Raw genomic sequence first — 20,453 nt, 5'->3', positions numbered from 1 at the left:
GAAGCAGCCGCATAGCACAGGGAGATCATCTCTGTGCTTTGTGTCTACCTAGAGAGTGGGATAGAGAGGGTGGGAGGGAGGGAGACGCAAGAGGGAGGGGATATGGAGATGTAGGTATATGTATAGCTGATTCACTTTGTTATAAAGCAGAAACTAACACACCGTTGTAAAGCAATTATATTCCAATAAAGATGTTAAAAAATAAATAAATAAAGTTCTAACTCAGAAGAAGAAGAAAAAAAAAACACATAAACCAAAGTGAAATGGGAGCTCTGGCTCTGGGTGGAGGAAGAAGGCCAAAATGCTGACATAGAAGAGCCCGGAAATATTTGGACTCTTTCTGTTGACCCTCCCCCAGCACCTTCTCCCAGCTCCCTCTCACCAGCTGCCTGTCTTCACTCACCGGAAAACAGACCATTCTTCAACCCTTTTCTCTGCTTGCTTAAATCTCTTTCCTTAGGAAACATTATCTTGACACCTGTGGTTTGCCAATAATCTCCAAGGGGTGGTAGACAGCTCAAATCGATTCATTTATCTCCATTTCCAAGGCCTCCATCCTGGCCCTGGCCCGAGACCACTGTCACAGCCTCCTAACTGGTGTCCCAGCTCCTACAGCTGGAGAAACTTTCCAATATGTAAATCAGATTAGGTCACTCCAGCTCAGAGTCCCACAGTGGCTTCCTGCTACCCTTAGGACAGATTAAAAAACAAAACAAAACGAAGCTCTTCACGTGCCATGTTAAAGCCAGTACGGTCTGGCTCCTAGTACCTCTCCAGCCTTATCTGATACCATTCTGCCCTTTGATACCCGCATCCCACACTGTGACCATCTCAAAGTTCCTTGAACTCCCAGCTCTTGCCTATCCCAGGGCCTTTGCACATGCTCTTCCCTCTGCTTGGTGTATTCTTCCCCAAAACCTTCATCTAAACAACGAATATCTACCCCTGTCCCAGCCATCTAAATTAGGTCCCCTGTTTGTTTCTCCAGAGTACCCTCTTCTCTTCTTTACTACAATGAATACTTACCAGTTACCATTATACACTTACACGTATATTGGATGATAGTAATTAAACTTAAGAATCTATCTCATATTGTCTCAAGCATGTCTGTAAACTCCCGAGGGCAGGAAGCATGGCTATTTAATATACCACGGACACCAATGCCTGCTCAGGACATGGCAGGTAAAAGGCAACTAGCGAACACTGGTTGAATGAGAATATGAACAGATGTAGTGCCTAAATCTGCCTGCAACCACTCTGGACCTGCTCCTCCCGCTGGCCCCTTAAAGCAGCACGCAAGGGGCTTTGAGCCTTAATAAAGAAGTCCTTGCTGCCTTACGCGTTGTAAAGAGACAGAACCAAGGCTCTTCCCTCCTCCTCAGGTATATGGGCAGCTTCTCCTTTTTCTCAGCCTCACTTACCAGCCTGTGAGGACATCAAAGGCGGCACCACATCTGCCTCATGGCTGCACCTAAATGCCCAGGCCAGGGGCTGGCACACAGTAAGAGGCTGTCAGTGAATACTTTACTGAACCAAACAGACCAAACAGTGAAGCCTGTGGCAGACACCGATGACCCCATATTCACTTCCCCTCTTCCTTTTGTTTCGAGTGCCAAGATGGCAAGCTAAAAATATTCCTCAGACTTCCTTACATCTCTGAATGTCCAAGGGACACAGCTCTGTGAAAGAAATGTAAGCTGAGGGTTTTAGGAAAAAACCGGCTTCCCTACTTCTTTCCCCTTTTTTTTTCTGCCTGACATGCAGACGTGAGTCCTGGAGCTGCAGCAGCCACCTTAGGACCATGAGAGGCAAGCATGAAAGCAACAGCCAGAGCTGAGGATGGCAGAGTGCAAGGGCAGAATGAGGCTGGTCCCTGATGCCATGCTGAATTGCTGTACTGGCCCTGGATGGGCCTGCCCTAGACCGAAAGTGTACACAAGAACATCAAAATCCCACTTAAATGCCACTCTAGCAGAGATCTTGTTACCTGAACACTAAATTCATTTCTAACTATTCCCATGGAGAGACAAGCTTTATTGCTAGTACCTACTGTGTCCTTGAGCTCCCTTTGCTTCTTTCCTGTCCTCGAGGCCCCAGGCCCCAGATAATTTACAAAATAGATGGCAGAGGCAGAGGAGGGGGTGGCGTGGAGGTGGTGGGAACCCTGCCCTGTCGTCTGCAGGGACAGCTGCTGGCAGGGCTGGTCTCCAGGCTTCAGGTGAAGCGCTCTGATATTCCAAGCTCTCCTCCACTGAACAGATTTTTGGCCACAGTCTGTCTCCAGTGTGCTGACTTGAGTTCTACCTCCCACCTACAATTTCATTCCACTTATACCAGATTGCTTCCAATAAATCGCCGCTATCAGGGAGAGGTAAATTCACACGGCACTTTTCCAAAGAGGTGTTTTCAGTAGGAATTTCAGCGTGCTTCCAATGTCATTGACAAGAAGGTTAAATTGATTACCGAGAGACCTTGATTCGTCATTGCTGTATTATATCTTATAATTCAGAGGAAGGGGATATGGGGAAGGGTGGGGCAGAGCTTATGAGAAACTGAAAATCATTTCTCAATCACTCCTTAGTTTCTTCTTTGAAGCAGTGCAGGTGTTTAAACAAACCACAGTACATAATGTCAGAGATTTTTCTCTCTAGATCCTTGCAGATGCACCCAGAGGCTGATGAACAGTAGTCTTACCCAATCAAAGCAAGGGGAATATACAAATAGCACTGCCCACTGGTCTCTGGAAAATCCTGAAAAACCCAACTTTGATGACCGTTGTAAGATAGAAGAAGCTCATGTGCAAGTATCTATTTATACCTGGGAATAAAGAGGAATGGGTTGCAGGGACAGCGAATAAAAACACCACTAGTGCTATTGAACTGTCCTCCTGTCCTTCCTGGCTGCCCCTCCACCGCCCTCTTCTTTTATCTCATGAAATCACAAAGCTCAATCCCAGGAAACTTCCTCTGTCATATACAGTAACGGGCACTTGTTCTGGGCGCCGCAAGATAAAGCCTGCAGCTCTCGTCATTTTATTCCCTTGCTCAAAGCCTGCAACGGCACCTCATACCTGCAGAATGAGCTTCTCCCTCAGGGCGGCATTCAAGGCGCTCCCTGATAACTCACTTGCCCCCGTCAAGGCATCCTTGCTCTAGCCAATCAGGATGGTGGCTCACAGCCAGCGCGTAATTCTCTGCCCACCTCTCTTCTGGTCACGCTCTTCCCGCTACCTGGAAGAACATCCTCAACAAACCCCTGCCATTTCCTCCTTTAAATGTGAGAATGCTACCCATCCTTTAAGGTCCCATCATGTGTCACTCATCCAGGGAGCCCTCCCTGACCCATCTGGCTGGACGTGCCCCTGTCTTCCTCCAGCCCCCATGGCACTTTGACCAGGGACTCCACCAGCGACCCTTCTTTCTCTCTTCCTGGATTAGAGGCACTTACTATGTAAATGCTCATCTCCTTAGTCAAGACCATGAACTACTTTGGCCAGAAACCACGTTATACCTTCTCTGTATCTCCACCTTAGGAAAGGGCAGAAATGTAATCATTTTTGGATAAAGGAGGAAAGGAAGGAAGGTAGGATGGAAGGATTAGATCTGCTTCTAGTCCCTGGACATAGAATAGGTCAATTTATAGCAACTGCCTGGGCCTGAACAAAAGGACCCTCCTCTTTAATTACCATGAAATGTCCTCAGACCAGGAAGACCAGGGCATGTTTCTCGTAAAATTACCAGGGTCTATGTTTTCTAACGAGGATTCTAATTTCTTTTCTCTGGGTTTCTAAATCCACTGTGGGGTAACCTCTGTTTTTTCCAACTTGCCTCACATTGCCACAATGTCAGGGTGATCTGTCCTTTTATGCTTCAGCATCAACCAAAATGAAAGGCTAAGATGCTACATCTAGAGGCCCAAAACACTGCAACACTGACTCGTCAGGTCTCGGGGTTGCAAGCAATGCATACAAAGGTATTTTTATTTTAAAAATTTTGCATGTTGTGAGATTTTTTTCATGGTCTTTTTAATGACTTCTCAATAAAACTTCCTATGTTGATTTAAGATGCTTATATTGGAGGCAAATTAATAAAGGGGAAATTATATTCCATATAATACAAATAGAAATAAAATATTTATTTTATCAGACCAAACAGTAAGACACTCTGGCATCAGGGACAGAACATGGGATTTGGAGACCAAGTTTCCATCCTAGCTCTGCCCTTATTGACTGTGTGACTTCGGGCTAGTCATTTAAATTCTCTGAGTCTCAGTTTCTTCATCTGTAAAGTTGAGATCAAAATGAGAATTCTCTAAGGTTCTCGTTCTTTCTTACACACAGAAAAGAGCTAAGCATGGTCCCTAACACACAGCAGGCGCTCTCTAAATGTCTGCTGAATGAATGAACAGGTGGAAAACGAAAGTAAGTGTAATATCCAAAAAAGGGGGCTTGATCCTGAAAAGAGGCAGATGACTAAAGAAGGAAGATCATGAACTTTGGAGTCAGACAGATACAAATTCAAGTCCTGGCTTTTCTCAAAACATCCCTGAACCTCAATTTCCTCATCTACAATAGGGGGTGAAAATAAAAATAATCACCATGTGGAGTTACTGCAGGGCTTAGAGAATGTATTTAAAGCCCTGTGTAAACGGCAATGGTGAATTATAATTTAGCTACTGGTATACATCTTCCTACTTCCTTCAGTACTCGGGGTCAGCCAGGTCACCCACCCCCAAACGGAGCCAGAACCATAAAAAACAGAACCTTCAAATTCGAGATCTCTGCGTGTGGGGGAAAGGCCATTCTTTCCGAAAATAGCCGCCATGTTTTATTCTAAAATGTGCTGTTTCAGTGGCTTGTGTGCATGTGTGTGTGGGTGAGAGAGAGAATGCATCTAGTTCAGAGGGAGCTCTGTCAGCAGCACATCTCCGTGTATATTTATTTGTGTACACAGTTTGTAAAGTGCTTTTAGATTTTTTGAAGGCAAAAGATAAACTTATTTAATTTAAAATCATCAGCTGGATTGCATTAAATGGAGGGAAAAGCAAAAACGTACACAATATAGCCATTTGTTAAATTAAACAATTATTTCTCCCACTACTTAATTACAAACAGACATAAATACTCTGGATTCTGACATCTCAGATCTTCTTAAATTCTAGCTCTGCATCTCAGCGTGTAACGGAGGGAGGGCCACATTCCAATTTGTGTGTTAAGCAAAACCTGAGAGTTACAATTGTATATTGGGACTATAATGACTTCACTAAAACAAGACCTAAACTTTTAATTAACCTGCCAAGACAAATTACGACTCATGGTTCACAGGTAACGACCAAAGACAGCTGAGACGCAATGCCAGAGCCGTGGGGAGAGAGGGATTAATAGCAACATCAGAGTCAGTCTGTTTTTGTATTAAAAAAAAACCAAACGTATTCATTAAACAATCACTGTAGCTTGAAGGAAGACAGACAAGTCAGAAAGGCAGGGAGAGAAAGGTGGACAGGGAAAGGGGATGGGAGAGAATATTAACCACTTCCATGTATCGAAGCCTGGGCTGGGCACTTTATATTCATTCTCTCCAATCTTCACAATGGGGATTGCCAAGTACTATTATCGTTTCATTTTCCTGACAAGAAAGATGAGGCTCACAGAGGTGACGTGACTGACTGTGGTCACAGAGCTAACATGGGGCAGTGAGAGAAGGAAGGAATGGAAAGCAGCGCTCTGAAGGCATTTGTTTTTTTTTTTTTTTTTTTGCGGTACGCGGGACTCTCACTGTTGTGGCCTCTCCCGCTGCGGAGCACAGGCTCTGGACACGCAGGCTCAGCGGCCATGGCTCACGGGCCCAGCTGCTCCGCGGCATGTGGGATCTTCCCAGACTGGGGCACGAACCCGTGTCTCCTGCACCGGCAGGCGGACTCTCAACCACTGCGCCACCAGGGAAGCCCAAGGGCATTTGTTTTCATAGCTTAGTTGACAGACCGACCCCCAGAATCAGGATCACCTGGGCTCTACCTCAGGCCTCCTGGGAAAAGGCCCAGGAATCTGAATTTTGGACTCACTTCCCAGGTGATTCCTTTGTACAACAATATTTGAGACACCCCCCGCCCCCCTGCCCATAAGATACTGTAACCCCTTGTTACTCAGAATGTGGGCCACAGATGAGCAGCATCTCACCGGGTGCTGGTACAACAGGCAGACTCTAAACACCCAGCCTGACCGACCGAAGCAGAGTCTGCATTGTAACAGGACGCCAGGTGGTTCACAGAACTCTGAGAAGCACAATACAGCCTAACTGCTCGAAAAGACATTAGAGGGTTAAAGGAGGTGAAGACAGATTTCATCATTTAGGTGAGAACAGGAGAACCTGAGGGAAAAGCAAGCTCCGTCTCCTTAGTTATGACCAAACAGGCCAGCCAGCTGGGACAAGCCTAGAGGCGGCAAAGGCACCTAACTGTACCTACATCTTCTTCCTCTGAGAGGCACATCCTAATGAAAATAGCTTTCTTTGGGGGTTTGTATGCATTTCCTTTCATATTTGTGCTCAGTTATGAAAAATACAGAATTCTGATTGCAGGACACCTTAGTTCTGCACAAGCATGATACTGCGCCTAAGAGAAATCAGGCTGTGAGACCGTGAAGCTGAAACTCAGGCACCACGAATGACTTGAAAATCATGTCTCTAAATTGAAGCCACCGTGTCCAGAAAGAGAGAAGAAACAGGGTCTGGAGCCTGGCAGACCCTGCCGAGCGTCAGTCTAATTGGTGGTGGGGACCAGACTGGCTCTCCCATGACGGGAAACGGCTGCGCCGACAGCCTCCTGGGTCACCACTAACCACCGAGCTGCAGCCTCAGATTCGAGTCTCAAGGAACCAGGAGATGGAATTTGCGCAGGGCCAGAACACATATTAGTGGTGGAGATTTAGAAGTGAGCACACTTTCTAGTGCACCTCAAAAGACAGCATCAAGGGAGGAAACCAACAGCACGGCGGCTGCCAAGACTGCAGAGACCAGCAGCTATAGGACAGACACTTCCAAACTACGGACAGACACTTCCAAACTACGGACGGCACAGAGCGATATGTCCTACCCCGGAGCTGATGTAGCCTAACAGCTCCACCTCCCTCATTTTGCTAAGAGGGTAGAATGTTGAGCCTGCAGTTACGGCAGAAGCCCATACACTGTGCACCGTATTTAATGGGAAGGTATTCTCCGCCTCAACTCTACGGGCAAAACTACAAATAAGAGGAAAATGGCCTGAAAATGACTACTGCTGTTTAGGAGGAAGAACCTGGGTCTTGCAAGAGTTTTAGGAACCAACGACCAGATTCAGAGGTTTTTATTCAACTCCATTTCCCATGTCAGAGAGGCTCCCAGCCAAGGACCAAGACAGAGTTTTGAGGTGAACTCAAAACAACACAGAAAAACAAACAACCCAATCCAAAAATGGGCAGAAGACCTAAATAGACATTTCTCCAAAGAAGACATACAGACTGCCAACAAACACATGAAAGAATGCTCAACTTCATTAATCATTAGAGAAATGCAAATCAAAACTACAATGAGATATCATCTCACACCAGGCAGAATGGCCATCATCAAAAAATCTAGAAACAATAAGTGCTGGAGAGGGTGTGGAGAAAAGGGAACACTCTTGCACTGCTGGTGGGAATGTGAATTGGTACAGCCACTATGGAGAACAGTATGGAGGGTCCTTAAAAAACTACAAATAGAACTACCATATGACCCAGCAATCCCACTACTGGGCATATACCCTGAGAAAACCATAATTCAAAAAGAGTCATGTACCAAAATGTTCATTGCAGCTCTATTTACAATAGCCAGGACATGGAAGCAACCTAAGTGTCCATCATCGGATGAATGGATCAAGAAGATGTGGCACATGTATACAATGGAATATTACTCAGCCATAAAAAGAAATGAAATTGAGCTATTTGTAATGAGGTGGATGGACCTAGAGTCTGTCATACAGAGTGAAGTAAGTCAGAAAGAGAAAGACAAATACCATATGCTAACACATATATATGGAATTTAAGGAAAAAAAATGTCATGAAGAACCTAGGGGTAAGACAGGAATAAAGACACAGACCTACTAGAGAATGGACTTGAGGATATGGGGAGGGGGAAGGGTAAGCTGTGACAAAGCGAGAGAGAGGCATGGACATATATACGCTACCAAACGTAAGGTAGATAGCTAGTGGGAAGCAGCCGCATAGCACAGGGAGATCAGCTCGGTGGTTTGTGACCACCTAGAGGGGTGGGATAGGGAGGGTGGGAGGGAGGGAGACGCAAGAGGGAAGAGATATGGGAACATATGTATATGTATAACTGATTCACTTTGTTATAAAGCAGAAACTAACACACCATTGTAAAGCAATTATACTCTAATAAAGATGTAAAAAAAAAACACAGAGGTTTTCATTAAGCAGAAAATCCATCCCTAAGCGTTCTGGTTAGTGGAGTTTTGTCTTCTGGAAGTTTTATTTTCCTGTAGGAGATTTTATCTCCAGGCTGTGTCACTGCGCTCCTGATATAAACCAAAGCAACGTTTTCTGACCTGAACCACTGAGCCCAACGCATCATATATCACATTGTGGTGATCTAAGAAGGAGACAAATTCTGTGCAGTATATGCATAAAGAAGAAAAATTTCTTAAGACAGGATGCCAGGCTCCCCAGACACCCACAGGTTGTGAGGTGGCCAAGGCGCTCTCTCTGAATGAGAACTCTTTCACTATGAGGGACAAGAAGCTGCTAAGAGCTCATTTAAATCCTCCGGGCTTGCCGTCCGCCAGAGCTCAGGACATCTCGGTTCTCTACAAAACCCCCATCTGATCAGACTGTTCATCCAGCCCTTTGCATGGCTATTCTCACCCTCTTGCCAAGCCTTTATCTTTTTTTTCATCCTCATCTGCCAGGGGTTGTTGGCTCCAAAAGCAAAACAAACAAGCAAACAAAAGCTCACGTAAGAAACCAAAAACCCAAATAACAGATCAGTGAGTTGAACCAAGCGAGATTATAAGGACGAATATAGGTGACGCAGAGGAGTACCAAGAACTCCTGTCTCCTTGTCAGTTTTGCCCCTTGGTGTTTAAATGTTGCTGCTACTCTACACACTAGGCCACAGGTAACAGAAGGAAGGCGGCGGGCAACAGCGCTGGGCTCAGGTGCCAGCCCAACATGGCCTTCCAGCTCCTCCTGTCACTCCCTTCCCCCGTTCCCCTGCATCTCACTCCCACCCCTGGTCCGGCAAGCCCAGTCAGGATGGCCTCAGGCCGGGTGGCCTCTGCAGCTCTGGGCAAGACACATCCCCTTGTCCACTTCAACTCCCAGGATCCCCAGGTGTCCTCTCATCCGAAGAGACAATATCCCACAGACCCCAGAGGGGTGGAGCTTCCTTACCAATGGCAGTGGTGAGAAAGGAAAGCACTTCAGACTCCTTCCCATCATTATAAAAAGCCAGGTGCCAGATTCCTGAATCCAAATACTGGATGAAGCCCGTCTCATGGCTAGAAGCGGGGACGACTCCCCGAGACTGGCGCTGGGGTCCCTCCAGGCTCCGTGATTCCTGGGTCAAGAGCCTCCTTCCATCCAGCAGCTCCACAAAGTCAAACTGAAGTACAAAGAGAGCATAATTAGCAGTGGACCTGCTTCACCACAATGCTAGGTTCTTCAGGCTTCTGCCGGGGAGGATACGGGGAAATACAACCTGAACCAGGCAAAAGAGGCTAAAGCCATGTGAAGGTTGACCAACCAACTCCAACTCCTTCCCAGAACCCATTTTCCCTGGTAATAGTCTCCTGATACTCCTGTGAGTGCACTGTAATTAGTGGATTATTTTTAAGTCTCAGAGTTTGCACAGGACAACCATGCTTTTCCAGTGATCAGAAACCCAGACACTTCATGACTGTTTGAACTCCAACCCCATGCAGGTGATGGTGGGCAGGAATCCCAGGGGTCTAGGATTGGGCCTGGAGCACTGGATGTGGCTTAAATGTCAGTCAAGTGCAAACGGAAGCTTGATTTATACCTATCTTCCTTTCGTCAATGACCCTTTCTCAACGCTCCAGTTTCAGGGAGCAGTTTTAGGGGAACTAAACTGGATTAGCTCAAAACTCTATCAATAATTACATGCTGTGTCAAACACAAGTGCCAAATGACCCAAGCCTACTAGCGTGAGAGACTTGAAGTCAGTCACACAGTGCTAACAACAGGCAGTTGTTGGGGAAGTCCTGCCGGCCTACTGGCACGCAAATCGTGCAACTGTCTACCTCTCTGTCTGTCTATCTTTTTTTTTTTTTTTTGCGGTACGCGGGCCTCTCACTGCTGTGGCCTCTCCCGTTGCGGAGCACAGGCTCCGGACGCGCAGGCTCAGCGGCCATGGCTCACGGGCCCAGCCGCTCCGCGGCATGTGGGATCTTCCCGGACCGGGGCACGAACCCGCGTTCCCTGCACCAGCAGGCGGACTCTCAACCACTGCGCCACCAGGGAAGCCCTGTCTATCTTTAAAGAAAAACAAAATAGACACTGATTCTGTCTCATGTGAAAATGTCTAGAGGCATGAAGTCCAGGACCAGCATGGCAGTTTTACAAAGAAATCAGAGGGGCCCAGGCTCTGTCTACTTTTTCTGCAACTCCATCCTTAGCAAATGTATTTATCTAGCTTTTACCTAAAAATTAAATAACTACGGGGGCTAGGAAGACTGCCTTTGGCCAGGGAATGTCTGATGGATGCCTATGATTTATATTACTCCAATCCCAGGGCTGGGAGGACCTCACACAAGTCTGCTCTTAACCCATCATGACTAGTAATGTGTCAATCATCCTGGCTGAGTTTTTTTTTTTTTAATTGAAGTATAGTTGATTTACAATGTTGTGTTAATCACTGCTATATGGCAAAGTGACTCAGTTATACCTATATATATATACATTCTTTTTTTAAATATTCTTTTCCATTACGGTTTATCACAGGATATTGACTACAGTTCTCTGTGCTACACAGTAGGACCTTGTTGTTTACCCATTCTATATATAAAAGCTTACACCTGCTAATGCTGGCTGAGTTTCTTAAGTGTTTCTAGTGTGCGTGTGTCTGGGTAAATGTGAAGCCCTGAGGAGAGAAAGGATGCTTTGCTCTGAGCCAGGTCCTGCACTGGCTGCCTTCTAGATGTGGTTCTCCACTCTTCACAACAGCCCTGTGAAGTGGGTATTGTTATCACCATTGGCTAGATTAGGAAACTTGCTCTGAAAGGGTGTAACAGGCTCAAGGTCACATAGCTGATAACAAGAGGATTCAAACCCAGGTCTCTTTGACTCCAAAGTGCATGCTTTTTTCTCTAGATTACACTTCCTGGATAATTTAACTTCGAGACTGGGTACTAGTAAAAAAGGCTATTGAGAGATTTCCTGGAAAGCCTTCCTCTTAACAAGCTCCAAGGATAAAACCCTACTCATCCGAAAGGTAAGGTCTGAGAGAGGGCAAATGGATCAATGGGCTATAAAATACATGAAATTTCCTCCAAGCTCAGAGATCCAGGCTTAAGAATTAGGCTTCTTGACTTAGGCTTCTTGAGCAGGGTCCGTGGGGTTCTGGTTACCTGTGTATGTGAAGGAGGAAGGCCTTTTCTGCCATAAATGCCGACCAGAGCCGCCTTTCCCAGAGACACATTGAATTTCAGATGCATAGGATGGTCTATGAACACCTGAGATCTCCAGAAAGTGCCAGGAGGAATCTTCTGGGAAGCCCGTCTCCCCACGTCGATTTCTCCAGAGTCTATAAAACTGTCCTCTGGAAAGAAACTACTGGGCTTTCCTACCAAGACACGGGGAAGGGAAGACAAAAACATCACCGTCAGCCACACGTGAAACCAGGGATCAGAGCATCTGAACAAGCAGGGCTCTCCGATGCCTCCCACTCCTCTCGACAACATTTTGCTGCCAGCCCACTCCCTGCCCCAGACTCCCCCACTGAGGAGTAAGAATGCCCAGAACTTTTTTTTCCAATGATGCCCAAATTGTTCTGCTAAAAATATGCATTCTTCCAAAGCAGAATGGGTCCTCCCCAAGGGCCATCTGTTTACTGCATAATTCCACAGCTTGTTAAGATATATTTTGATCCTAAAAATAATCACTTGCAGTCACATGAGAATAACTGTATATATGTGTGTGTGTGTGTGTGTGTGTGTGTGTGTAAAAGCATGCATGCTAAAAAAGAAAAGATAGAGGGAATGAGGTGTTGTTATTAACTTTCCAACTCAGAATGGTTCCCCCAGCAGTGGGAAGCATGACCTGAGGAGAGTCAGGGAAATTTTACAAGTTCACTAGTTTGTAATTGGGTGCCGAATTCTGAGGCTCAGACATGTGGATGAGAGTTTGTGTTGGGAGGAGGGGTAGGGTTGGGGAAGATGAGGAAAAGGGTACGTCTGAAGAGAGAAAACATGCCTGAAAAACGCTTCTTTGTCTTGGATGGAGGGCTATGAATATCACTGTGCTAAAGTGGGTAAAGATGAGGGGATTTTTCAAGTTCAGGCACAAACCTGATGACATACTTGGAAATTCAACCCAGGCCCCCAACCCTGCAGGTGGCTGGAGTGGGGGGGAGTGGTCAAGAATAAGGTCTCTTGCCCAATTCTGTCACCAATTAGGAGACTGACAGCTTTTTGAGGGTACCCCAAGTGCCAGGAAGGAAGGCTGCTTATCAGACTTCCTCTGTTTAGTAATTAAACACACTCACATGTGAAAAAATATAAACCCTAACTTCCTGCCAGACATCAGCCCTCTGAAGAGTTGGGCGGGGGGGCAGAAGGAGAGGATGGGGACATTAGAAGACCACCCTTAGGACATTAACAAGCCAAAATCAAGTCAACAGACCACATTTTATTTGTCATTAGAAAGACCTCTGGGTATCCTGGTTCCAAGGTTTGTGGTGGCGTTATAGATGTTGGAAGAGACACTTCAGAGACCGAGAATCCATTTATAAAGAAAACACATTTGTGGGAACTTTTTATGAAAAGCACTTGGGGAATAAGAAATTAAAATGTCATTTTTTCCCTAGCTTTGTAAGATTCCTTACAAAGCACATTTGATGCTGAAACGGAGCTTGGCAGGGCACTGTTGTAGTCATAAAATATTTTACTGTTTTAAATAATAAAATTCAATTTAAATGTTAAACTTCTCCATATGTTATCATTCCTTATAAACTCCTAGGCAGAAACATCAGGTTTTTAGCTTTAAACCGTTAAACGTTATTTTAATTAAAAATATGCCAACAAAAAAGTTAAAATGCATGCTCTCAATAAAAGTATCACTACTCTTCTGTCCTTAGCATGGGAAAGAGCTTGCATTTAATTCCTTTATGGAAGGAATATGCCCCAGACTTTTACCTTGAAAATGCAGACACACACAAACCATGGCATGTTTCAAAGCTCAAAGACAGAAGCCAAATTCACAAAGCATTAAGATGGAAGAGAATTACTTTCACATTCTTCCTTATCTGATTTTTGGGTTCCCAGTACCACAATCCTTTTAATAGTCCAGGAAGAAGATAGTATACCCTTCAGCTTATAATTCTGTTAGGGAAGCAGAACTAGGAGGGAGTATGAAACAAAAGCAGGATGAGTTCTGAGCTCTTTACCGCTAGAAACTGCACAGAAACAAGCCCGAGACTCCTAATTCCAAGGACTCATTTCCTTTGTGAGTAGGTAGGAGTCAAGAGCTGATGGGATTTGAGAATTGTCTGCATTCAAATAATTCCTGTGTCTGAGAATGAATAACGGACACTTCTCCCACATTTTGGCATTGCCGTTGGAGAACCCTGCACAGTTCATTTCCCCTCCAGTGAGCATGTGTTCAGGAGACAGCTATGGAATCAGCTACGTTCTTTCGCCTCACAGGTCAGAGGTCAAGTCCAGAGACTCTCCAGAGGTCTGCAGGCCCCAGAGGCATAAGTAAGTTGGCTCTTACCCCAGAGGAGTGGCAAAAAGGAATACTCTTTTCTAGCACTCTAGTATTTCACCAAAGCTGGCCAAAATGGGAGAAAAAAATCATATTTGGTGTGTATACAATGATATACAAATAGTAAATTCTGGTCTATGGCACACTCCCAACCAGGACCTTGACTTTCTTGAATGAGTCTGTGACGGCCACTCTGGAGCTTAGGTTCAAAAGTGACCTTTGTACCAGAAGTCACCCTGTCCAGATCCTTAGGGAAGGGGTCACGGGCCCAGTCTAAAGGAAAAGTTTGAGAGGGAAAGAGCATCCTCATCTTAGGATTTAACCTTTATCATTCTTCCCCTCTGGTCCCTAGTGGTCCCCACAGGGACTAACCCTAAGGATGAGATGGAAGCTTCTGGGAGGGAAGACCTACAGCCCGCCGAGTACCTGTGTCTGGTGGGAAAGAGGCATGAGATTTGCTGGGCTAAGGGCTGTTCAGAGTGAGACTACCCTCATCCTTTCCTGTCTTTTAAAAACCCTTACTGCCTTTGTCTCTCCAGATCTTATAACCTAAGATTCTTTGTTCTTAATTTTGAGCACCAAGATGTGAGCACTAGGACAGAAAATATCCCACTAAATGGCCATACCCCCTGTGTAGGTGGTGGAGTAGTGACAGGGGGTAGAGGGTAGAGGCAGGTGGAGGTGAAAAGTCCTGTGAATATAACTCTTTTTATTCCTACCTACATTCTGGAAAACGATAATAATAATAAACATTATTAGCAGTAATAGTAATAGAGATAGCAGTACTAACAGTAGTATAATCTATCATTTATTAAGTTCCAACTACGTACTGGGCATCTTTATATGTATCGGTTCCGTTAATCCTCACACTATGAAAATGTATATACGGATGCTCAGAATGCTAAAGAAACCACTGGGATGGAGCCATTTGGGCTGCCCCTTTATTTATTAGAATATGGCTTCTTAGAACACTAAATTGATAAATCATTAATTAAAACTCTTCAAAGATATTCTCAATGGTGGCAGAGTGCACTGACCCTCTTTAAGAGCGAGGGTCCAATTTAATTCACAGTCCTAGCGGGCTTAACACCAAGGCTAGACCAGGAAGATCCAAGGCCCGTTGGAGAACTTCCTGCCATCCTGGGATACAAAAAATGGACAATTTTTATGGACTAGGATCCCACACACAGGCTCCAAAGTTAAAGGGAGACAGTATCTCAAGACATTCATAAGAAAGACGCTATACAATCAGTGCGTGCCCCAGAGGCTTAACAAAGTACAAAGAGCTTAACTCAGAATTAAGGAGCTCCAACAGCACGATTAGGTTTCACAGGGCAGATTCTACTGGTAACAGTCCTTTTCTTTATAAAGATATACAGATTCGGGCTTCCCACAGCTATGCTGTGGAACTATGCAGTCATGTCTATAAAAGAAATTTCTCAACAAATTACTGAAACGATTGGATAGTTCAAATAAGGGAGATTTGGAAGAACTGAAATTCCATGCACTTCCCAAGTTCAGTCTTTATTTTCCTGAACTGAGATTTATCCAGATAGGTTCTAAATTCCTAATCAACCAACACTCTCCCCCCTCCCTCCACATTTTTGGTTCTTTTCAATGCAATAACTTGCACAAAGATTTCTTTAGTTTCCTTAGCAACTGTTTGAAATTTATCTGGTTATCAAAATAAGCTGTCCCATTCTGGAGAGCCCAGCTGAGCCTGTGTGCAGCAATTTGCATGGTTCCAACTGATGGGCAATTTTGATTTCACTGCAGAAAGAAGAAAATACTATCCCTGGCCCACCAATTAAACCATCAGAAATGCTTGTTTATTCAATGCTTTTTTCCCTTTCTCCATTAATGCATAACATAAGTTCTTATGGTTTTACTTCGAAAAGCTGCTGTATTTGGTTTCCAACCCATGACAACCCTGAAATGGTTATAGCCACTTTGAAAATATAGTATAAATCGCAGTTTGATGTTATCCTCAAAGACACAATGAACCTTTAAAATACCGGGTTCATCATATAGTTCACTTGTATAATTAAAAAATATATACCCTTTAAAAATATTCACAAATGCCCCAGACTTTGTGGGATCTTTGAGGGGAAAATATTAATTAGTCTGGATTTCTGAGATTCTAATAACTGACATGGAATGGCTTGGGATTTGGGTGGACAAGAAGAAAGGAACTAACATTTGTTGAGTGCTTCTTCATAACTAGTCTTTGAAAAGATAGGTGTTAGCAACCCTTGTTCCACAGATGAGGAAACCAAGGCCAAAGGAGATGGAGTAATGGGCCTGAGTTAACAGAGCCAATAACTGGCAGGGCCAGGACTCAAATCCTGGACTGTCTGGCTCCACGGCCTATTATCCTCTTTCCATCCACCACGCTGCTTCCCCTACCATTGTGGAACAGGGCTCTAATCTTAATTCTGGAATCAGCTGTCGGATACCCTCAGAAGGGACAGGAAATATGCACTCACATCAGGGTTAAGGACTTTCCCCCTTGAGATACGTCTAAGGAACTAGATTTTTAACAACACAATTAAAACCGTAAACTGAGTAGACACACTGGTTTGACCAAGGCAAAAGAAATTAAGAACCATGTGGTCTCACACAAACTATAGGAATCTTTGTCCTCTGTCTCTCCAGACCAATGTATTTTTTTGTCACAGTAATTGCTTTTGATGCTGACCACCTTCCAGCATTGCACTGCATTTTAGGGGTCTGTAAACAGGCTTTCCATTTGCATTAGTAATGACAGATAATCCCTTTGAGCAAAAATACTCCAGTGAAAGTAAACCAATAAGCTGGTGCAATTTTATTTTGTCTCTTATCTGCACCTCCTGCTCCTTGGGAAAAAGAAAACAAAACCTAAACAACCCACAAACTAATTTCATTATAGTGGGAGACTTTAGATAGAGCCAACTCCTGTTGAAAGAAAATCTGATAGAGAAAATACATTTTTCTACATGAGATCTTTGAGGCTTCAACATCTCTTAAATCTGTGTTTGTTGATTCTAAAGACAGTTGTCATCTATGGTATTCACCTATGACATCTGACACTATAAGCTGACACGGGAATCACAAGGCAACAGGAAGGACCATGGACAGGGCCAACCTGAAAAAAAATTCTAAAGAACAATCTGGTTAATCATATGATGATTCTGTTACTCATTTCATATGTAGAACTTGTGAATTAGAATGGACGTTACAGATAATATAGCTCGATAACCTCCTTTTAAAGAGGAGGAAAGTGAAGCCCAGAAAGTCTCTCAAGGGATTTGCTTAAGGGCATCACAAGTGGCAGCAGCTGGACTTGAACTCAGGGTTCTTGACTCCTAACCCAGAGCTCTTCCCATGGCTTCATCCATGCTCCCTCCATATCCTATTAAGGTGCAAAGAAAGTGTTAAGTTATTCAATGTTTTAAGTCTTAGAATCTTTGTAAAGGAGAAGACTGGCTTTGCCCCCCGCAAAAGAGTAGGCAGAGGTTCTGATTAGGCTCTTTGGAAATGCCCTTAGTTCCCTTGAAGATGACCATAGGTCAAGAGTGGATTTTGGCCTTCATGACCATTCAGAGACCATGAATAGCTACTCTGGCCAAGCATATGCTACCCTGTTAACCAAACTGATTCCTAGAAGGCAAACTCTTGACAGGACAGGGAAGCTCAGAAGCCATGACCCAAAGTTAACTGAGCTAAGAGGAAAGAAGATGTAAGCAGTGAAGATTGGAGGCCGCTGTGACCACTTTGCTGACTGAGGTAACACCAGAGAGAGAAAGCAGGCCACAGGAGAAGGGCTGGTCATACTGCCTAAAATGACAGCCAGCCTGCCCCATGAGCTCAGACATCCTTCCCGGTACCAGTTTTTGTGGGTCTGCCACCTCTTGGCTGATAGTGAAAGAATCTGTGTTGATGGCATGTTAGAAAGAGCCCTAAGAAACTCAGAACATGGGTCTATGGATGTCCCATTCAAGAATGCCAAACTCCAAATGTCACCACCACTTCCATCATTGAAAGAGAAACATCTGTGTCTCACTGTACAATGGAATTTCTTATCCACATCTCCTTCAGGGTCTTATAACCATGAGGTGAGTCAGGTAGGTCAACTTATGGAGACTGCAAGAGCCCTGCAGTCACACAGACCTGGGCTCATGTCCCAAATTCCATTATTTACTGGCTATGTGACTCTGGCCAAGTAACTTACGGTCACATGGTTGAAAATGCTAGAACAGCCGAAGTGGTGTTTCCATGGAAGCACAAGGTCCAAGGGTATTTCGCTTACAACACACCCTCTACCCACCTTGCCACACCCAACTCCAGGAGACACCCATTCATCCCATGAGGTTGCCTCATCATGATTCCACATAATCAAAGACAGCCGCCCGGCAGTGTGAAAGCCCATGATACTGCCCTCAGGGCGTGGGATGGGATGTTGCTGGCACTATGAACCCTGCCCAAGCCCCGCCATGAGTTCACAGTGACAAGGAACTGCGATGAAGACACAGGTGGCCTGGCAGCCGGTGTGGAGTGCAGAGGGATGGAGGAAGCACCAGAGCATGGAGCTGTGAGTCAGGCACATGGCACGCAGAATGGCGGTCTCCTCGGTTCAAAGGCAGACACAGAGGACTCACGACACGAACAACACAGCAACCCTACCTTCCGTGGCTCCTTTGCCTTTCCTGTCAGAGATCTCTAACCCAGTGCCCCCTGAGGGATACAGGGAGACGTCCGTTGGCACAGGCCAACTGCTGGCTGTGTCCTCCGTGATCTCATACATCTGCCCCTCCATCGGCTGCAGGTGCCAGTTTAGGCCAAACAGGTGCATGGCTGTGGTGAGCAATGAGAAAAGTCATCTTTTTCTGCTGGAGGTGGAAATGGAACTCCCAAGCCAGAGGGGAGGACAAGTGGGGGTGGGGACACAGGAATTCAGTTCAGTTCAGTTCAACAAAGAGCCCCTGAAGAGAGCTCTGGCAGTGCTGAGTGCTACACAGGGGACTGGGGCACAGAGATGATCCAGGCACAGACCCTGCCCCCCAGGGCTCACAGTCTAGGGGGGTGGGGAGAGGGGCAGGGATGAGGGAGTTTCAGGAGGTCCTGGCCTTTTTTTTTTTTTAACATCTTTACTGGAGTATAATTGCTTTACAGCGTTGTGTTAGTTTCTGCTGTATAACAAAGTGAATCAGCTCTACGTACACATATATCCCCATATCCCCTCCTTCTTGCATCTCCCTCCCACCCTCCCTATCCCACCACTCTAGGTGGTCACAAAGCACCAAGCTGATCTCCCTGTGCTATGCAGCTGCTTCCCACTAGCTAGCTATTTTACGTTTGGTAGTGTATATATGTCCATGCCACTCTCTCACTTCGTCCCAGCTTACCCTTCCCCCTCCCATGTCCTCAAGTTCATTCTCTACATCTGCGTCTTTATTCCTGTCTTGCCCCTAGGTTCTTCAGAACCATTTTTTTTTTAGATACCATATACATGTGTTAGCATATGGTATTTGTTTTCCTCTTTCTGACTTACTTCACTATGTATGACAGACTCTAGGTCCATCCACCTCACTACAAATAACTCAATTTTGTTTCTTTATATTACTGAGTAATATTCCACTGTTCATATGTGCCGCATCTTCTTTATCCATTCATCTGTCAATGGACAGTTAGGTTGCTTCCAAGTCCTGGGTATTGTAAGTAGTGGTCTTGGCCTTTTGATTCAAAAGATAAATAACAATCTAGAGGAAAAACCTGCAATTTGTATCACCAAGGGTTAACTTCCTTAATAGAAAAAGAACTCCTACAAATAATAAGCAAAGTCCAGCAAGTCAGTAGGAAAATAGGCATAGGATATGAACAGATAGTTTACAGAATAAGAAATGCAGTTGGCTCTTTGTCACGTGGAAAGACTCCAGACATCACCCATGTAGGAGAAATGTAAGTTAAACTCTGCAATACTGTGTTTCACATACGGTTTGGCAAAGATTTTAAAAAGGCTGAAAATACACAGTATTGGAAAAGAACAGGAAATAGGCACTCTCACACTCAGCTGGTTTGGTGTTAGCATAAGCTGGTACAAACCCTACGGAGGGCAATTTGACAAAAGCTATCAAATCAGAAACACCCATACCCTTTGCCCTGGAACTTAGAGGTTCCAGTTCTCCTCCAGATATGTTCACATACATACAAAATGATGTACATACAAGGTTATTCACTACAGTACTGTTGGTAATAGCAAAATACTGGAAACCAGTCCACCAATAAGGGGCTAGATAAGTTTTATTTATACAATATACTATGCAACCATAAAAAAGAGTGAGGAAGCTCTTTGTATATATTTTTCTGGAAGGAAAATTGTAACATTCAGAACAGTATGTTTGACATACTACATTTAGGTAAAAACATTTCTGCATATGTACGGAATATTTCTGGAAGGATAAGAAAGACACTGGTAACGGTGGGTGCATCCTGTGAAGGAAGA

The 20,453-nt window shown here is 44.8% G+C and overlaps 1 protein-coding gene across 4 annotated transcripts in view; it reads right to left on the bottom strand.

The window, feature by feature from the left end:
• Positions 1-20,453, bottom strand: part of TENM4 (teneurin transmembrane protein 4) — a gene marked incomplete at both ends in the record, with an annotated part of 385,043 nt that overhangs the window by 177,250 nt on the left and 187,340 nt on the right. For all 4 annotated transcript variants that reach the window (XM_082844520.1, XM_082844521.1, XM_082844522.1 and 1 more), the window contains 3 exons: positions 9,422-9,632; positions 11,617-11,831; positions 18,635-18,805. In XM_082844520.1, coding sequence (XP_082700646.1) covers positions 9,422-9,632; positions 11,617-11,831; positions 18,635-18,805 — 597 coding nt within the window. The remainder of the gene's footprint in view (positions 1-9,421; positions 9,633-11,616; positions 11,832-18,634; positions 18,806-20,453) is intronic.

The sequence above is a fragment of the Leucopleurus acutus genome (genome assembly GCF_964270905.1).
Source record: "Leucopleurus acutus genome assembly, chromosome: 8".
Classification (NCBI taxonomy): Eukaryota; Metazoa; Chordata; class Mammalia; order Artiodactyla; family Delphinidae; genus Leucopleurus; species Leucopleurus acutus.
This window is presented reverse-complemented; position numbering and strand designations above follow the sequence as displayed.